Source organism: Megalobrama amblycephala, linkage group LG2 (assembly GCF_018812025.1).
Source record: "Megalobrama amblycephala isolate DHTTF-2021 linkage group LG2, ASM1881202v1, whole genome shotgun sequence".
Classification (NCBI taxonomy): domain Eukaryota; kingdom Metazoa; phylum Chordata; class Actinopteri; order Cypriniformes; family Xenocyprididae; genus Megalobrama; species Megalobrama amblycephala.
In genome coordinates, this window is record NC_063045.1 from 2,595,494 (window position 1) to 2,613,762 (window position 18,269).

An 18,269-nucleotide genomic window follows, 5' to 3' on the forward strand; every position below is an offset into this window, starting at 1 on the left:
CTTTCAGTGTTTGTTCACAGCAGGTGTTTGAATGATTGAAAGAAAGTTTCAGGAACATCAAACTAACCTTAAAATAACATTCTACTAACATTAAGGAAACTGGACAATTTTTATGCTCTTGGAATGTTACAAATCAACGTTCCTACAATGTGGATTTTTTAGATCAAAATTAAGTTGAAAGAACATTTGAGGAACATTAACTGTAACGTCAAGAAAACTTAGGCTAATGTTTTTTTTATGTTCCCAGAACCAACACTGAATATTTAGAGGGCGTTGTGTGATTGTGTGTTTCTCCTGCAGTAGAAATCGCGTTCCGGGGGGGAGAAATGAGAACGCGAGAGCACCGCGATGCGACCGCAAAGGGCACTTTCACTTTCGAGATCAAAGGGGCAGGCTCAAGCCCCCCAGCTCCCCCTGTGCAACGCCACTGGCTGGGGGTTATGTCATTAAAGTGCGGACTGCGGAGTCGGACTCGTAAAAAGAACTCGAGTGTTTAGCGTGCCATTTGAGACAGAGCCTTTCTATCATTTTTGCCTATGAATGACGACTGAGCAAGCCAGAGTAGGCATGGGGCGGAGTGACAGGTGTAGCCCCGCCCAGTTATGCAGGCTGCAGACAGGTGTACTTGCCCTGACTGGCCCTCGCATGTCACGTGTTGTTTTTATGATAGTTTCAATGATACTTGGGATTGGGAATATCCACTGGCACTGATCCTGGAGCCGCCCCTGACTGTACCTATAAATCGAGTGTCACGGAGAATTCGGCCCTTTTTTGCTTTTAATGACAGATAACAGATATTGGCTAATCAAATAAATTCATCAACAGTCGGCATTGAGTTTTCTGTCGATCTTCAGTCGAGTTTTCAGTGATTTGTCTATCAATCACCTCGGGAATAACTGACAACGACACAGCGGCGCAGATTACAAATAATAGCCTATCATCTTCATGTGTTCGTATATTGATATTTTACTGACATCCACAGCAATATGAAGAAGATGTTATTGTTCTTTGTGTTCTATATTGTCTTTGACGGTAAGATTATGTTTATTTACTTAACAGTTTAGTATTAACTTACTTTGTAAAATCCCAGTTTATTTTCATATTGTTATTCACACAGTTTCCTAATAAATGAACTATATTTTAGTAGCATTTAAGGCACGAACAGTTTCCTGACCTTGATAGCTACATTTACTCCCCATTTAAAGGGCACGATGTTAATGTTTGTTAAGATGGGGTCAAAGTTTATTTCTTAAGTGTTTTAGTAAAAGTAGGGAAGATTGTGGATGGTTGTTTGAAACACATTTGTGGTAATGTCTGTGTATTTTGAGAATGGTAAAACTTTACAAAAAGGTTTCATTTGTAACATAAATTAACTACTTTAGTTGTTGTTGTACATGAACTAATTAATGCACAATACTTCTACAGCATTCATTAATCTTAGTTAATGTTAATTAATCATTTACCAATACATTATTCAAATCAAAAGTTGTATTAACATTTGTTAATGCACTGTGAACATGAACAAACTATTGAATTACTGTATTTTTATTAACTAACATAATTGTTCATTGTGAGTTTGTTAGTTAATACATGATATATTGTTTCCCTATATGTCTGACAGAAAACTTAATTCGATCTACTCATGGAAATACTTATCAGAAACTGTCAATTAATGCCATGAACAAAGAGTAAATGTAAATAGGGAAAGTAATGCAACAACCCTTGTCATCTGCTAACATTTATTTTTCCTTATATTTAATATTTCATGTTTTTTGAAAGATTCTGCACCATGTGCAGATTGACAAGCTTTTATTACAACAAATACATGTTACTTTGTCCTGCTGTGCTGACACAGTTATGGTATTCATGAGTTCTGTATTTTTTGAGACTTCGGTAAAGCTGGTTTTATATTCGCACATTCGGACTTCTGATAAATTCAGACTTTCCAATAAATGTGCAATAAATTAATGTTTGCGAATTTTAAGCAGCGACATGATATTGACAACCAACGATTGTCAACTTACAACATTTTTCACAGTCGATCAAAATAGGCAAGTATTGTTTTAATGGCATATTTACTTGTGAATGTCCACTGAATGTCCAATGTAGTGTGATTAACAAGGCTATTGAATACGGATGTCCGAATGTGCGAATATAAAACCAACTCTTACCCGTTTTGTTAACCTATTATTAAATTAAATCTATAATTTGTATTTCAATTTAATGTAAACTATGAAATTAGTTTTTTAGGCAAGACTAATTTACATCAAGTCTGTATGCTGACAGATTACATTTAATTATTTAGCAGATGCTTTTATCCAAATGACGAGAACAATAGAAGCAATCAAACCAAAAATAACCAGTCCCAGTCCCAGTTAGTCTAGCACAGTACATGTTGCAAACATTTTTAAATTAAAAATAGCATAGAAATAGAATAGTAAGTGTTAGTATTAATAGGTCAAGTGTTGACGAAAAAGCTCGATTTGAGTTGGTCAGGTCATTCTACCAGCAGGAAACAGTCAAAGGCCCGTAAAAGTGATTTTGTGCCTCTTTGGGATGATGACACCACAAGAACACAAGCTTCTGGATTGCACATAAGTCTGTTTATAATTGGATCTATTTTTGTCTGCCTAATTGTTCATTTTTTATCTGCAGGTGTGTTTGGTGAGCCAGTGTCAGTGGTGGAGGGAGATTCGGTCACTTTACACACGGATCTCACTGAAATAGAGAAAGATGATGTGTTAGAGTGGAGGTTTGGAGCTAGAGGCGCCCTCATAGCTCAGATCAACAGAGGAGCCGATAAGAGCTATATATATGATGAAGCTCTTAATCAAAGATTCAGAGGCCGGCTGAAACTGGACAATCAAACTGGAGATCTCACTATCAGAAACATCAGAACTGAACACTCTGGACCTTATGAAGCAACCAGCGGACATACTCTAAACAAGATATTCAATGTCAGTGGTGAGTATCAGTTTGTAAATGTTGTAATTAGTGCCTGCTCTAGTTCTCATATGCCTGGAAATGGACATACATATAGCAGATGTGATTATTTAGTCATAGAATCATAACTTCGCTAACCAACTTCGCCTCATTGACAAGCGCAAGTCATACAAGAGTGAGGAATTATTTTATGAACACATTTGCTTTTAGAAGTTTTTTGTTTTTGCTTTCCATCCATCAGTTCTCCAGATTACTTATCCTCTGGATGGTCAAAAGTGTTGCTGCTTTATCCAGGAGATCTTCAAGAGCTGAAATGTGCTTTTGGACCAGTGATGATCTGAACAGTTGCAGTAACTATTTCTGTTTCTTTTCCAGCTCTGCCTGTTGATCCAGTGAAGTCAGTGTCAGTAATGGTGGGAGATCCAGTCACTCTAAACACCGATCTTACTGAAATACAGACAGATGATGTGATACGGTGGAGGTTTGAACATCAACACCCTCCTGTAGCTGAAATCAATAGAAAGGCTAGAAAAGTCTCTAAACATGATGGTGCTGATGGGAGATTCAGAGACAGACTGCATCTGGACTATTTGACTGGATCTCTGACCATCAGGAACATCAGAACCGAACACTCTGGATTTTATGAAGTCGACATCAGTACCGGCAGCAGCAATCACACCATACACAAGTCATTCAATGTGACTGTCAGCGGTGAGTAGCTTGTGTCTTTTAGTCCCGGTTTCACAGACAGGGCTTAGATTAAGTTTAAGGTTAAGCCTTAGTTTAATTAGGGCATTGACTTTGTTTCTTCAGTAGAACACAAATGTTGATTTTTAACAGGGCGGGGCTTGATTTTGTCTGTGGGGAATTGATTGGATGCTTGTGGTTTGCTATTGGTGGATCTCATGTGAGTGACAGGTTGCACCGCCTTCATCATCAGAGAATAGAAGAGATTCAGTTCACATTTATACTGTATGTATAGCGCTTTTCACAATACATATAGTTTCAAAGCAGCTTTACAGAAAATGCATGTCAACATTAAGAGATGTCACTGCAAGAGGGAAGGGAAGATATTCTGATTCAAGATTAGAGGCACATGAATTTAAAACAAATGATGTGGACGGATAAATAATTTAGAATAGATATAGCAATATTCCATTAAAAAAACAAAACAAGAATTGTCAGTTTTGATTTCCTAATGACTTTAATTTTGAGGCCACGCCTCCCTCTGTCAAAGAAAGTCTTCCTGTTCAAGAGATATGTTGATGTGTGCGTGTGGAAACACGTATTGTTACAGTTTGTTTCATCACTTTACCAGAGACTGGTTGTAAATTTTATTTTTCCCCTTCATTTTCATAGTGTAAAAATATCAATCATGCATAAAAATTGAAAAATTTACGTGAGAAGTAAAACTTTAAAAAATGTGAATAAAATATTCAAATTGTTTTCAGAAAATACATTATGAATATATGTTTTGGCTATTCTCATGCCAGTAAACAAAAAAAGTTAATGGTGCATATTAATTTTTATTCCAATAAATGTGCTTTTTTAAAATTGAAAGACAATTTTGCTGTCAAGGATGGAAATGATATGGGAAAAGACTTCATAATCTGATCTGTTAGCAGTCTTACTCTACCAGTCAAAAGTTTGGAAACATTACTATTTTTAATGTTTTTGAACGAAGTCTCTTATGCTCATTAAGGCTGCATTTATTTCATAATAAATACAGAAAAAACAATAATAAAGGATCACGTGACCCTGAAGACGGGAGTAATGATGCTGACAATTCAGCTTTGCATCACAGAAATAAATTATATTTTAAAGTATATTAAACTAGAAAACCATAATTTTAAATTGTAATATTTCACAATATTGTTTTTTCTGTATTTATTATGAAATAAATGCAGCCTTAATTAGCATAAGAGACTTTGTTCAAAAACATTAAAAATAGTAGTTTCTAAATTTTTGACTGGTAATGTATATCGTTAATATTATGTGTTAATATGAATCAGTCTGGATTTCGGATCTGAATTTTTAACTTCATACATGAAGATGAGATTTTTCAATTTTAAATTTAATGATTTTTTATTATTATTATTAAATGAAAAATGGAGTATTGAATCAAACTGTTCTGTTCATTTCTTGGCCAGTGAATTCACAAATTCACACATTTCATTATAGGATTCCATGTAGAATTCTGCATGTATTTACACCAAGTTTGTTTTTATTTAATCCTAATTAGGTTTGTGGGATATGAAGTATGCCCCTTCAGTGCCCATTTTGTGTCAACATAACATTTATACATCAGACCACACAGTCACTTGATCTTATGATGAAATCTCTTTTCGTTTTTAACTGCAATATTTGTTTAATCTTCCTGTATGCATTTAATTCTTTTTTCTTTATGTGCTTGTTGTTACAGGTGAAATGAGGACGGAGTCCGTGATGGAGGGAGATTCTGTCATTCTACAGACTGGTCTTACTGAAATACAGACAGATGATGAGATAATGTGGATGTTTGGAGACACTATCCTAGCTGGAATCTATAAAAACCAGTCCTCACTGGCCCAACAGTTCTATGATGTTGATGATGAAAGATTCAGAGACAGACTGCAGCTTAATAACCAGACTGGATCTCTGACCATCACCAAATGCAAAACCTCAGACTCTGGACTCTATGAACTGCAGATCAACAGCAACAGACACCTGAGAGTCAATGTTACTGTCAGTAGTAAGTCGATCAAGTCGGTGAAAGGTAATCAGAGCTCTATAAACAATCCTAAAGTTAAATGAACAATTTAACATGTCAGAGCCCATGACATCTGAGTAAAAGCTTTAATACCGCTGACATGTTTCAAAATATTAGATGTTAATTATTCATCTTAAACAGAATCAGATTCATATTTACCTTGTTATAGCCAAATGCAATTTTTCCAAAGTGTTTTAGTCAGACTCATTCACTCACACTAATGACTGTCTCTCTTTATCATTACACTACCAGGTCTGTCTTCAGATGAAATAGCAGGGATTGTTGTTGTTGTTGTTGTTGTTGGTGTCCTGCTGGCGATTGTAGCTGTTGGGTTTTGCTATCACCACAAGATCCCTAAACTGAAACGTAAAGTACACCATATTATGGTTAATACATACTATAAGGGAAAAACAATTAGCTTTGTTAGACTACATTAGAGTTTGTTCAAATTCAGGTGGCCAGTTGCATAAACTGCTTGAATTAGTCTTAAAGTTAGTCATCTCATTTTTTTTCTTTAAGACTGGTCATAACTTTTCTAAGTTAGTTACATAAAAAAGGCTGATCAGTCTAATTTGAATCCAAAAAACGAACTAGTTGGTCAAACTAGTTTTCAGGACAGTCTTAACTTGGCAGCTAATGCAACTGGGTCGGGTTGCACCAGTAAGTTCTTACTTAAATTGGAAAGTAAAGTCCACACTAGAGGACTAGACTACTAGCTAGTTTGTAACGAACTCTGTACTTTATTTGGTTGTACCATTGGTCCTTAAGGCAGAACAGAGCTAGTAGGTCATAAGCTTTTCTTAGAGTAATATAATACGAATGTTGTTTACCTTCAATCAGGGTTCCTTAAAAAGTCTTAAATTAGATTTTTAAAATTTAAGGCCATAAAAAGTTATTTTTTTTTTTACTTATGAGAGGTCTTAAATTTTAGATGACACTTTGACTTCGACACATCTAAATCATGCAGTTATATGCCCTCAAAATTCAAGATACACAGGCATTTTTGCCCTGATGAGTTTTATTAAATCATATGATATGATGTAGTTTATATTACTATATCACACGAGCAAGAGTGCCGTTTTCCCAAAATTAGCATTATTGCAAATGTGATATTTATTTTAATGTATTTTAGACACAATATTGTCTGTTTTTTCTTTATTTTGCCAACGAAAATTCCAAAATGAACATCAGAACAGAGTCTCCGTACAACAGACAGAAATGATTTTTTATACTGAATGAATCAGTCGTTTGAACAAATCGGTTAAATGAATGACTTACTTGTTAAGACAGTGACTTGCTGCCACCTACTGGCAGTTTAGTTTCATATTCAAAGTACATTTTAATTAAAAAGTTAAAATTAGAAATAATTTCAAATTAAAAATTGAATTAAATTTATATAGACAATTGTAAAAGCTGTGTAAATATATTAATGCCACTTCTCATGCCGCTTTTGTGTCACCTCTGCATTACAAATATGGATTATGTTGATAATGATTTCATTTGATTGGTAACAGCCCTTTACTGTGCTATTACTCTAATTGAATTTGATTTGAATGTTAGAATTTGACATAAAAGGTGATGCATACATCTAATAAGTTCAGAAAAATGCCCATATGTAGGTAAAATACCCCTGGAAATAAATTTAAGGTGGCAAATATTGCCCCTTAAAAAAAATGTTAATTTCTGTTACTGCTGTGCACTGACCACCGCATAATATGAATACTATGAATGTCTTCGTGAGTCAGCTGTCCACAACAGGCCTAATTATTGTTATCACCAACTTTGAAACTTTTAAAACAAATTTTAAAATATTGAGATAAAAATTTTGTCAATATTGCGGACCCCTAATGTATAGTATTCATTTTTATTTCTTCAGGTCTTAAAAAGCCTTAAATTTGACTTTAAAAAATGTGCAACAACCCTGTCAATAATCCAATATCAGCCTTGAAATACGTGAGCAGAAGTTGAAATGCTATGAGTTTCAGTTTATTCTAATTTCTTTCCCTCACATAACTAACGGTAAAAATGATACTACTTAATCATGAATAACATATCATTCATGTAAATATCATTCATAAACTGTATTTGAAACAAAATTAATAAGGATCAGTAAACAAATACTGATACAAAAAATAAGAAATTACTTTTATTGATTATGACTGAATTTATTTGATATGCACAGCATGGACTGTTGCACACAGAGGATGTTAGGACGGGTTTGTGTTAAAGAGACACTAACAAATTTATTTATTTTTTATATATATATCTCTCTCTTAAAATGTAAGTGAGTGTAAATGTCAGTTTTATAAAGATTGAAGTCTGTCAGGTAAAAAAAAAAAAAGAGCTTGCTGGTACAGTTCATTCAGTTTGCACTTTTATTCCAAACATTACTCTTGATTGGAAGCTTCTGTAAATATTTTGTTTAAATATCTACAAACCTGATTCCAAAAAAAGTTGGGACACTGTACAAATTGTGAATAAAAAAGGAATGCAATAATTTACAAATCTCATAAACTTATATTTTATTCACAATAGAATATAGATAACATATCAAATGTTGAAAGTGAGACATTTTTGAAATGTCATGCCAAATATTGGCTCATTTTGGATTTCATGAGAGCTACACATTCCAAAAAAGTTGGGACAGGTAGCAATAAGAGGCTGGAAAAGTTAAATGTACAAATAAGGAACAGCTGGAGGACCAATTTGCAACTTATTAGGTCAATTGGCAACATGATTGGGTATAAAAAGAGCCTCTCAGAGTGGCAGTGTCTCTCAGAAGTCAAGATGGGCAGAGGATCACCAATTCCCCCAATGCTGCGGCGGAAAATAGTGGAGCAATATCAGAAAAGAGTTTCTCAGAGAAAAAATTGCAAAGAGTTTGAAGTTATCATTATCTACAGTGCATAATATCATTCAGAGAATCTGGAACAATCTCTGTGCGTACGGGTCAAGGCCAGAAAACCATACTGGATGCTCGTGATCTTCGGGCCCTTAGACGGCACTGCATCACATACAGGAATGCTACTGTAATGGAAATCACAACATGGGCTCAGGAATACTTCCAGAAAACATTGTCGGTGAACACAATCCACCGTGCCATTCGCTGTTGCCGGCTAAAACTCTATAGGTCAAAAAAGAAGCCATATCTAAACATGATCCAGAAGCGCAGGCGTTTTCTCTGGGCCAAGGCTCATTTAAAATGGACTGTGGCAAAGTGGAAAACTGTTCTGTGGTCAGACGAATCAATATTTGAAGTTCTTTTTGGAAAACTGGGACGCCATGTCATCTGGACTAAAGAGGACAAGGACAACCCAAGTTGTTATCAGCGCTCAGTTCAGAAGCTTGCATCTCTGATGGTATGGCGTTGCATGAGTGTGTGTGGCATGGGCAGCTTACACATCTGGAAAGGCACCATCAATGCTGAAAGGTATATCCAAGTTCTAGAACAACATATGCTCCCATCCAGACGTCGTCTCTTTCAGGGAAGACCTTGCATTTTCCAACATGACAATGCCAGACCACATACTGCATCAATTACAACATCATGGCTGCGCAGAAGAAGGATCCGGGTACTGAAATGGCCAGCCTGCAGTCCAGATCTTTCACCCATAGAAAACATTTGGCGCATCATAAAGAGGAAGATGCGACAAAGAAGACCTAAGACAGCTGACCAACTAGAAGCCTGTATGAGACAAGAATGGGACAACATTCCTATTCCTAAACTTGAGCAACTTGTCTCCTCAGTCCCCAGACGTGCCACACAGTGGTAAACATGGCCTTGTCCCAACTTTTTTGGGATGTGTTGATGCTATGATGTTGATGAACTTATTTTTCCCTTAAAATTATAAATTTTCTCAGTTTAAACATTTGATATGTCATCTATGTTGTATTCTGAATAAAATATTGAAATTTGAAACTTCCACATCATTGCATTCTGTTTTTATTCACAATTTGTACAGTGTCCCAACTTTTTTGGAATCGGTTTGTACATTTTAACTAAGATTAATGGTGCAACTCAAAAATATTTAGTAGTGTGCAAGTCATAACTTGGTGCCTCTTTACGTCAAAATTATGCTAAGTAGTAACTTGCACACAGCTTGTGCAACCGATCCCTGGCCCCACGTTTCAAATCGTTTTATCAAACTGTGTGTGTGTTTGTACTGTATGACTGTCATAGTCTTCTGGGGCACAATAGTTTTCCTGGCCTGTTGAAGCTGGTAACATGGTCTTAGCTGGTCTCCCAGCCTGGTCTGTGGGCTGGTTTTAGAGACATTTTGGGCTGCTCAGGCTAGAAGACCAGCTTTAACAAGCTTAGGCCATCTTAAAGCAGCTCAGGCTGGTTTCTCTTGTGGTGTGAGTATGAGTGGGGTTTAACTGTTTAGACGGTTTAATGATCAGGCACTGAGTAGGTGAGAGATTTGGAGCGAAATGACCAGTGCTGATTTCATTCATTTCTGCTGTTTTTGGTTTTCTTGTTCTAATTTCTGTGTTTCTCTGTTTCTGTGTGCTGCAGATACAGATGCAGTGACGCCACTATCATTGACTAAAGGAGAGGATGTCACCCTAAACACTGATGCTGAACTACAGACAGATGATCAGATTCTGTGGATGTTTGAAGATGAAAACTCTCCTATAGCTGAAATCAAAAGAGGAGATAACTTTATATATGATGTTCCTGATGGGAGATTCAGAGAAAGACTGATGCTGGACAAGAAGACTGGATCTCTGACCATCACAAACATCACAACTGAACATGCTGGAGTTTATGAACTAAAGATCAGAAGAAGTGGAAAAACCTCATCTAAGAGATTCATTGTTTCTGTCTTTGGTGAGTAACTCCAATCTTTAAAATATAAAGTCTACAGTTGATCAAAATTAGACCTGTAGACTGGTACAAACGAAAGTCAAATGTAGAACAAATGACAGCAATGTAAATTCAATAAAAAAAATATTTATCTGATCATAAGTTAGACGTTTACAATCTGGTTTAGTGGTTTAGTGAATTAATGCACCATATGTTACAGTAACTAATCATACATGAATCAGATACAATGATGGTCCAAAACACAGATCACAACAAACATGGGAATTGAGCCATTTGACCTGTAAAATAGAATTATAGCTACATTTACAGTTATAAAATGAGAGAATGAGTTCATGTTGCTTTAGCTGCTTTTTACTATGGTTTGTTTTCTTGTTCTAAATTATCTACTATATTTTCTGTTTCTGTGCTGCTGTGACAGATGAGGTAAAACTAGTGATGGAGGGAGAACCCGTCACACTCAACACTGATACTAGACTACAGACAGATGATGTGATCCTGTGGATGTTTGGAGACAAAGACACTGTCATAGCTAAAACCAAAGGAGGGACCAAAAGGACGACTACAGATCATGGTCCTGATGGGAGATTCAGAGGCAGACTGAAGCTGGATCATCAGACTGGATCTCTGACCATCACAAACACCAGAACCACAGACTCTGGAGAATATCAACTACAGAACAACAGAAGTGGAGAAACCTCATTCAAGTTATTCAATGTTTCTGTCTCTGGTGGTGAGTAACTCAAATATTCCAGTGTAATAATGACCATATTTTAGATCAAGATGGTCAGTCATTTAGGGCCTGTTTACACCTGGCCACTTCATGCATTTTCTCGGATGGGATAGCTATCCGATCGTGAAAAGACCAGGTGTAAATGCCCTCCGAAACGCATTCGAGACAAAAAAAATCAGATTAAATTCCGATCGCTCAAACCACTTCAGGAGGTGGTCTGGGACGCTAAATGAAGTCTGAATGCATCTGGTTGTTAAAACCACATATGTAAATTTAACTTCTCCCAAAAATGCTAAAAAATAAACGTGTGAGAGCGTGCTAGGCTAAATAACATGTTATATCCAGATATGACAGTGCAAACTGCTGCATATGAAACTGAAAGCAAGTCACAGACGCTCAACACACAATCATCTTCATTAAAAGTAATGAGACTAAATGATCCTGTTGCCACGCTCTCTCCTATAGAGGGTATGCACGTGACGTCGCCGTCGACCGTTATGACTGCGGTTACGCCCACTAAGTGGCACAAAGACTGAGCGGCAGCATTGGGTTTCAGTGTGAATGCGGTGAAAAACGCACAAAACACATCTAAAACAGGAAAGAGCTTTGTGACTGACTGTACAAATAGCTTTGACACAAAACCTGAGGTATATATTTAAAGACTGCCGAAAGCTACAGAAAAAAGAAGTAAATGGATCACTGCAATTCACAGAAACAGCTTGACTCCAGGCAGAGAAACGTTTTACAGTTATCATTTTGTGTCAAATTGTTGGATTTTGAGGTAAAATCATACCGTATATATATTATATTGTTATATATTGTGTTGACAACTGATCAATTAAATATTTACCATCTTATATTCTGCATAATTGGGTGTTTTTAAATAAACACTGACAAAAACTATACAAGTTTTAGGGCTGGAGAATATGACTATATATTTAACATCGATATAAGTGATTACTCGGATTTAAACCTACTAGGGGTGTGAGGAGACAGGTATCTCACGAGACGAGACGAGACTCGAGATTGAGTTCACGAGACGAGACAAGATGGCGAAATACTTGACTAGCAAAAATATTCTGCAGGTGTATTTGAAATGTTTTAACTAATCATCTTGTAATCAATGTCATTTCAGTTCTACTTTCTGAGTATGAATTATCATATGCTGTAAAAGACAACAATACTCAAGTACTGTAAAAGGTTTTTGCCACAAACTGACTGACTTCTCTTCTGTATGATTTCAGTCTCTTCAGACCTTACTGTACATGATGGTAACATTTTACAATAAGGTCTCATTTATTAGCATTAATGTATTAACCAACATCAACTTACAATAAGCAATATATTTGCTACAGTATTTATTAATCTTTGTTTATGTTAGTTAATAAAATAATCATTCATTGTTAGTTTGTGATAGTTCACAGTGCATAAACTAATGTTAACAAATGAAACCTTATTGTTTGAGCTTAATAAGATTAAGAGAAAACTCTTATTCATTTTCATGGTGACACTTTACATTAAGTGCAACCATAATCGCACTCTCTCAATATTCAAAGATCAAATAAGACCAAATTTTTCTTTGATACAGAGCTAAGAGATGGTTACAACTACACTGCCCAGCCTAAAATAGCTTTCATATTGAGAGATATCTGTATTCATCAGGGAGCCGCTTTCAAATGCGGGGTATTGAAATCACGTTTGAATGCGCGCGCGCGTTTACTTTCACTTTCACGATCGCGCGTAACTCTGTAAATATGGAGCGGCAGCGACCGTTATCCAACTGAATTAAAAGTTTTTTATTTAAATACAAAGGAAAACGACAGTGGAGGCGTAATGTAAACGTAGTGGTGGCATATTCTTTCCTAATCATCCTAACACTCTGTCTGTCATGGCAACATCACGAGACTACTTTTCGCCTCGACGAGAAATCTCGTCACAGTTTAGTCTCGCGAGATCTTGTGACACGAGCTCCCGTCACACCCCTAAAACCTACCTATATTGTAGTTATATAAAATATTCACAGGCAGATTTGCTTTATGTATTTATCCGGTGTCAAAATCAAGCACATATAAATGTCAGGAAACACAACTCCTGGCTGCATGTCAATATCAATGGATTAGGTTTATTTGACAAGTTATAAGGAACACTTTCAAGTCCAACCTTTAGTATGAAGCACAGACTGAAGCTCAGGCTCTACTCTCCAGCACAATGGTGACCCACAAAACTCAGCAGAAACCCTTTAAATCACAACAGGACATTAAACATTAACAGATCTCTCATGATCAATAATCAACATATGAATCTCAACAATGGTGACAATCAAAAAGCTTTTTTGTGACTTTAGTAGCTGGTTTTGTGATGTTCAGAGTTTGATTGTCACCATTGTTGAGATTCATACGCTGATTCTTGATGTCTGTGTGAGTCTACTCAAACCTGTAAAAATGTTTTCTGCGTAAGGACTTTATATATAGATATATATATATATATATTTTTTTTTTTTTTTTTTTTTTTTTAGAGTATTACAACACTATTGGAATTTGAGAAATTAACAATTAACATTAAACAGTTTAATCAGAGACTCTGGTATCAGTGAATCAGGCCACTAAACATCTAAACCTGTTAATTCTCAACAAGATCTTTAGTATGATCTTTAGTGTGAAAGAAATGTAGTGTGTAGTTAATTCAGTATATAATGTAAAATAACATTGTTTTTTCTGTAAAAAGAGTAATGAATATTTCTGTTCACACTTTTTAAAAATAGGGTGCTATCATTTAAAATTTTTGTTTGGCAGCTGTAGCTGAGAGTCATTGAGAGGTTTTTTTTTTTTTTTATGTTTGTTTTTTTCCCTACGGTGTGGATAAGGCTCAGGTGTGGCTCAGTTTTAGAGTTTCTGGTTTACTTGAGGCTGGGAATCGGTACCAACACAAACCTATTCAGGTCCAGTGCAGGGCCAGTTGTGTTCAGAGGTGGGTAATCCAGGGGTCAGAAAGTAAAAGTCCTGCCATATTTTTCATTCCATCCACTGAAGCATTAATGAGATAAATAAGTGATTAATTGAGTGATGATTGAGCATTATTGAAGACACCTGATGATAACAAGCAGAATCACCAAAGGAGAAAATCACAATTTTTAAGTTACCATCGTGGAGGTCAGGGTTTGTTTTAGTTGAGCTCTTGACCCTTGACTTTTTAATATTTTAGATTTTTTTGGTTGCTATAGTTGAGTTATAACATCCAGACAAACAAAGAGAAAAGATGATCAGGTGGTGTTGGTTATGTTTTCACATAATCATTATTTGATCTGAATCACTGAACTCATTTAGAGCCCAATCTCTGAATTAGGGTGTACTTACACTAGGCACAGTTGCCTTGAACTGAGCCTGAGCGCGATTGTCCCCCTCCCTACTACGTTCCGGGCCGTAGCACGCTTACGTCATATACGATGCAACTTTTTGAATGGAAGAAAATAGGAAGAACGCACTTTTGCTAAGATACTGCCTAACATATATTATCATTTATGCCATGCATTGATTTTCCCTTGCACGTATCAGAGGGTTATTACAAAGGCAGCTGCTGACGTTAATGAAGGAATTTGCAGTTTTACTCACTTGAGAAGCAGACCCGTTATAAACCCAAATACACTCAAATTAATTACATGAATTGATAAGCGTACTATCAGAATAGTAATAAAGATGTTTGCCGTCATAATGATGACAGTAGCGCACACAACAGTAGTAGCTGTTCTGTGCTCTGCCAAGGTTAGTGCTCACACTACATGCGAACCGTGCTCTGGCCCACCTCTTCCTTTTTTATGTCATTATTTTCCTCATATTCTTCATTGTTGCAGCTCCTCTCTCCCCAGTTTGTCAGTAACACTCTGTTTAGTTCCTGTCTCTATGAAGCTCCTCCTTCTGAAAAGCAAAATGTGCTCTGATTGGTCAAGCGCTTTAGGCGTGTTTGGGAAATGTCCTGCCCCTTACCATAACCACTAGCTTCAACACACTACTAACAAACTCAACCAGGCCTCGCTTCTTTATTCTGTGTATGAATTATTTAACTGAGGAATATTGTGACGTGTTCGTTCCTGGAAGAAAACTCAAGACTATAATGGAGGCATTTCAGGGAGTTCAGAAACTGACACTGATATAGAGAAGAACTCCCTCTGGAGGGATTTTGTGCTTTGGAACTTTGCAGAAGTTTTTTTTCAGACAGCATCATTACACACTAAAGACAAATGAGGATGCAAAAATGCAGAATACGTTTTCTTTAAACGCATTGACTTCAGATGGTTTAGATATTATATTAATTATATATTTGTGCTACACATTTCATTGGTCAGCCTCCATACAAAAGCAAAGATTTGCATTAATATCATCTGTCTCATGTGTTTTCTTTCAGATTCCACTGCACTCGGAAGTATGTCAGAGGAAAGTCCTTTTTTGCATCCCAGGCTTTGCCGTCAAAGATCTATCAGCAACGAAAGCTACAGTTAAAACTTCGGTCTTAGTGTAATATTGTCATTAGTTCCAGTGTTTTGGATAAACCTGAGGATGGTGTTAACTGAGGATATGTTATGGATAACTTCACCTGACTTTCCAGCAGATGTTAGGCTGGGACATATTCGGAGTGTTCAATATTCTACTGAGCATGGATTTAAAAACTAATGTCTCATTATTTTGGTATGAATATTAAACATGACATGGCAGTTTCTATTCCTGCATATTTGATGGCATTTAAAGAAAGTTTATCATGTCGCGCTCACAAACATGTTAACATGAGACATTTGTTTTAATTGATGTTTAAACTTGTCAGCACATTTAAGTACATTTTTAAGTATTTTTGCAACACTAGTGTATCATTGAAAGGCTGTAGTGTACTGTCATGTGACAACATATTTTGGTTTATTTGTCAGAAAGCAAGCATGGATTGTAAAGTCTTTTTGACTTTTTTATGAGCAAGTCTTGTTAATTGACATGTTACTGTATATTGTTTGTAATAAAGTTAAGTTTTCTGTGAATTTCATCATTTTTTTACATTTAACTTTTTTTTTTTTAAATTTTGTTCATTTTAAACATAGGGATATGTTGGTTTGAGTCTATTCATAAGTGATATTACTCTGATTTTTAAAAAATTACTGCATACCCTGTTCATTTCTTCAATAAATTTACTTTGAGTTCTTTCCATCATCCATTGTCTGAGTCTGTTACAGTCAGCTGAACCCCTAAAATATTTACTTGGATCCCCCCTGAAAGTTTTGGGGTTATATTTTAATAAACACAATTGCATTTTCATGGTACACTGATGTTGATTAATGGTCATGTGATGTGCAAGATTTATTTATTTTTTTCCAAATTTGATTTTTTTTCAATTGGCCTTATTGAATTTCGCTTAATTTAATTTTATTTTTGTCTTATAACATTGGCTCAATCAGAAATTATATGGTGAGCCAATGGGAAAAAAATTAGTTTTACCAAGTCCTCTTGTCTGTCCAATTATTTGTTAGAAGAAATGTTAAGTTGTTGTAGCAATTTTTTATTTCTCACTGTCCCAAAAGAAAAATAAATGATAATAATGGTAAAACATTAAACAAAATACAGAAAACAGACAAACAGTTCATTTGACATTTTATTTACAAATCAACCCCAACATTTGGTGAAAATATGCCATCTTACCCCCTTTTAATATTTGACATTTTGTGCTATAACAACTAAATGAGCAAATGTTTCTATTTATTTCCTATAATAACACATTGGCTGATCATCATCCAGCACATGCTAAACTTATATTTAAATATTTTAGTTTAAAAGTAAACCCAGATTGTTCTTAAGGGGGGCATCCCAGCTAACAGAATTGTGTTATAAGAATGTTCTCTAAATATTCAGTGTTGATTCTGGGAACATTAAAAACATCCAGTTTTTCTTGACGTTAGAGGAACGTTTTTATAAGGTATAATGTTCCTCAAACGTTCTTTCAACTTAATTTTGATTTAAAATTCAACATTGTAGGAACGTTGATTTGTAACATTCCAAGAACATAAATGGTTCAGTTTCCTTAATGTTAGTAGAATGTTATTTAAAGGTTAGTTTGATGTTCCTGAAACATTCTTTCAATCATTCAAACACCTGCTGTGAACAAACACTGAAAGAAAGAGAAATAAGAACGCAAACTACAACTTTCTTCAGCCACAGCCTTAGATGAACTGAAGATAAAAGACATTAAATATCTGAAGATCTGATTCAACATCTCTACAAACAGCATTACCAGCTTCACTTATTACTAACCAGACTGACTTTATTTCTGTTAGACGTCTACAGAAGATCTTATTGAGAATTAACAGAGGTTTAGATGATGAAGTGTTATTGAAAATGTTTAGTTTGAGGTCACCATCATGTAGATCAGTGTTTGCTTTAGTTGAGCTCTTGACCCTTGACTATTGTTGAGTTGCTTCTTTATCAGCAATTGTAGGTGTTTTTTTTCAAAAATATTTCTGCATTGATAAAGCAGATCAACATGTCTGTTTTAATTACAGAATATGATTGCAAGTGGCTTAAACAACTGCTTTTTTGTTGATTTGCTTATTTTTGGAATTGAAATAAGAATGTTCTTAAAACAAAATTCTGTTATCTGGGATGTTCCCCCATGCTATATTATTATTTATACTGGATGAAGGAGAATCTTGGAAAGATAAATTCCTGTGTTGAACACTACATGGCGCTCAAGTAGTGTGCATACTGCTTCCTCTAGTGATCAAATGCTATAGCTATTTTAACTTGCAAAGACCACCTTCCAACCAAAGGGGGTTCATTGCCACATACTATGCATAGCAAATATAGCAAATCGCAGTGGATAAACTTATGCTTGCACTTCACTGAAACCTCAGACTGCCTTGGCAGGTTACAGTTACAGGTGCAGATCTTCACCAGTTCCTCAGAAATCTGTGTCTGGAGTTTGACACCATCAGGATCCCTCAAGGGATTCTTTATACAGCTCACTCTGACAACTTTTAGGTTTCAGCTGTC

General features: G+C 35.7%; 2 protein-coding genes across 3 annotated transcripts in view; one reads left to right on the forward strand and one right to left on the reverse strand.

The window, feature by feature from the left end:
• Positions 1-18,269, reverse strand: part of LOC125263165 — a 71,338-nt gene that overhangs the window by 39,307 nt on the left and 13,762 nt on the right. The gene's annotated exons all lie outside the window — the stretch shown is intronic.
• Positions 634-16,499, forward strand: LOC125263163. 2 transcript variants are annotated; one of them, XM_048182081.1, is made up of 8 exons: positions 634-1,032; positions 2,656-2,964; positions 3,319-3,654; positions 5,366-5,698; positions 5,945-6,058; positions 10,209-10,523; positions 10,939-11,250; positions 15,649-16,498. In XM_048182081.1, exons 1-8 carry the CDS (start codon positions 987-989, stop codon positions 15,741-15,743), a joined length of 1,860 nt encoding a protein of 619 aa, XP_048038038.1. In that variant the 5' UTR covers positions 634-986; the 3' UTR covers positions 15,744-16,498. The 2 variants fall into 2 exon arrangements, with proteins under 2 accessions (XP_048038038.1, XP_048038039.1); XM_048182082.1 differs by lacking the exon at positions 5,945-6,058 and having other exon boundaries at positions 15,649-16,499.

Coding starts and splice junctions, on each gene's coding strand:
- LOC125263163 (XM_048182081.1), top strand. CDS start 987: ATGAAGAAGATGTTATTGTTCTTTGTGTTCTATATTGTCTTTGACG. Junction 1,033..2,655: donor GTTCTATATTGTCTTTGACG/GTAAGATTATGT, acceptor TTTTATCTGCAG/GTGTGTTTGGTGAGCCAGTG. Junction 5,699..5,944: donor GTCGATCAAGTCGGTGAAAG/GTAATCAGAGCT, acceptor TTACACTACCAG/GTCTGTCTTCAGATGAAATA.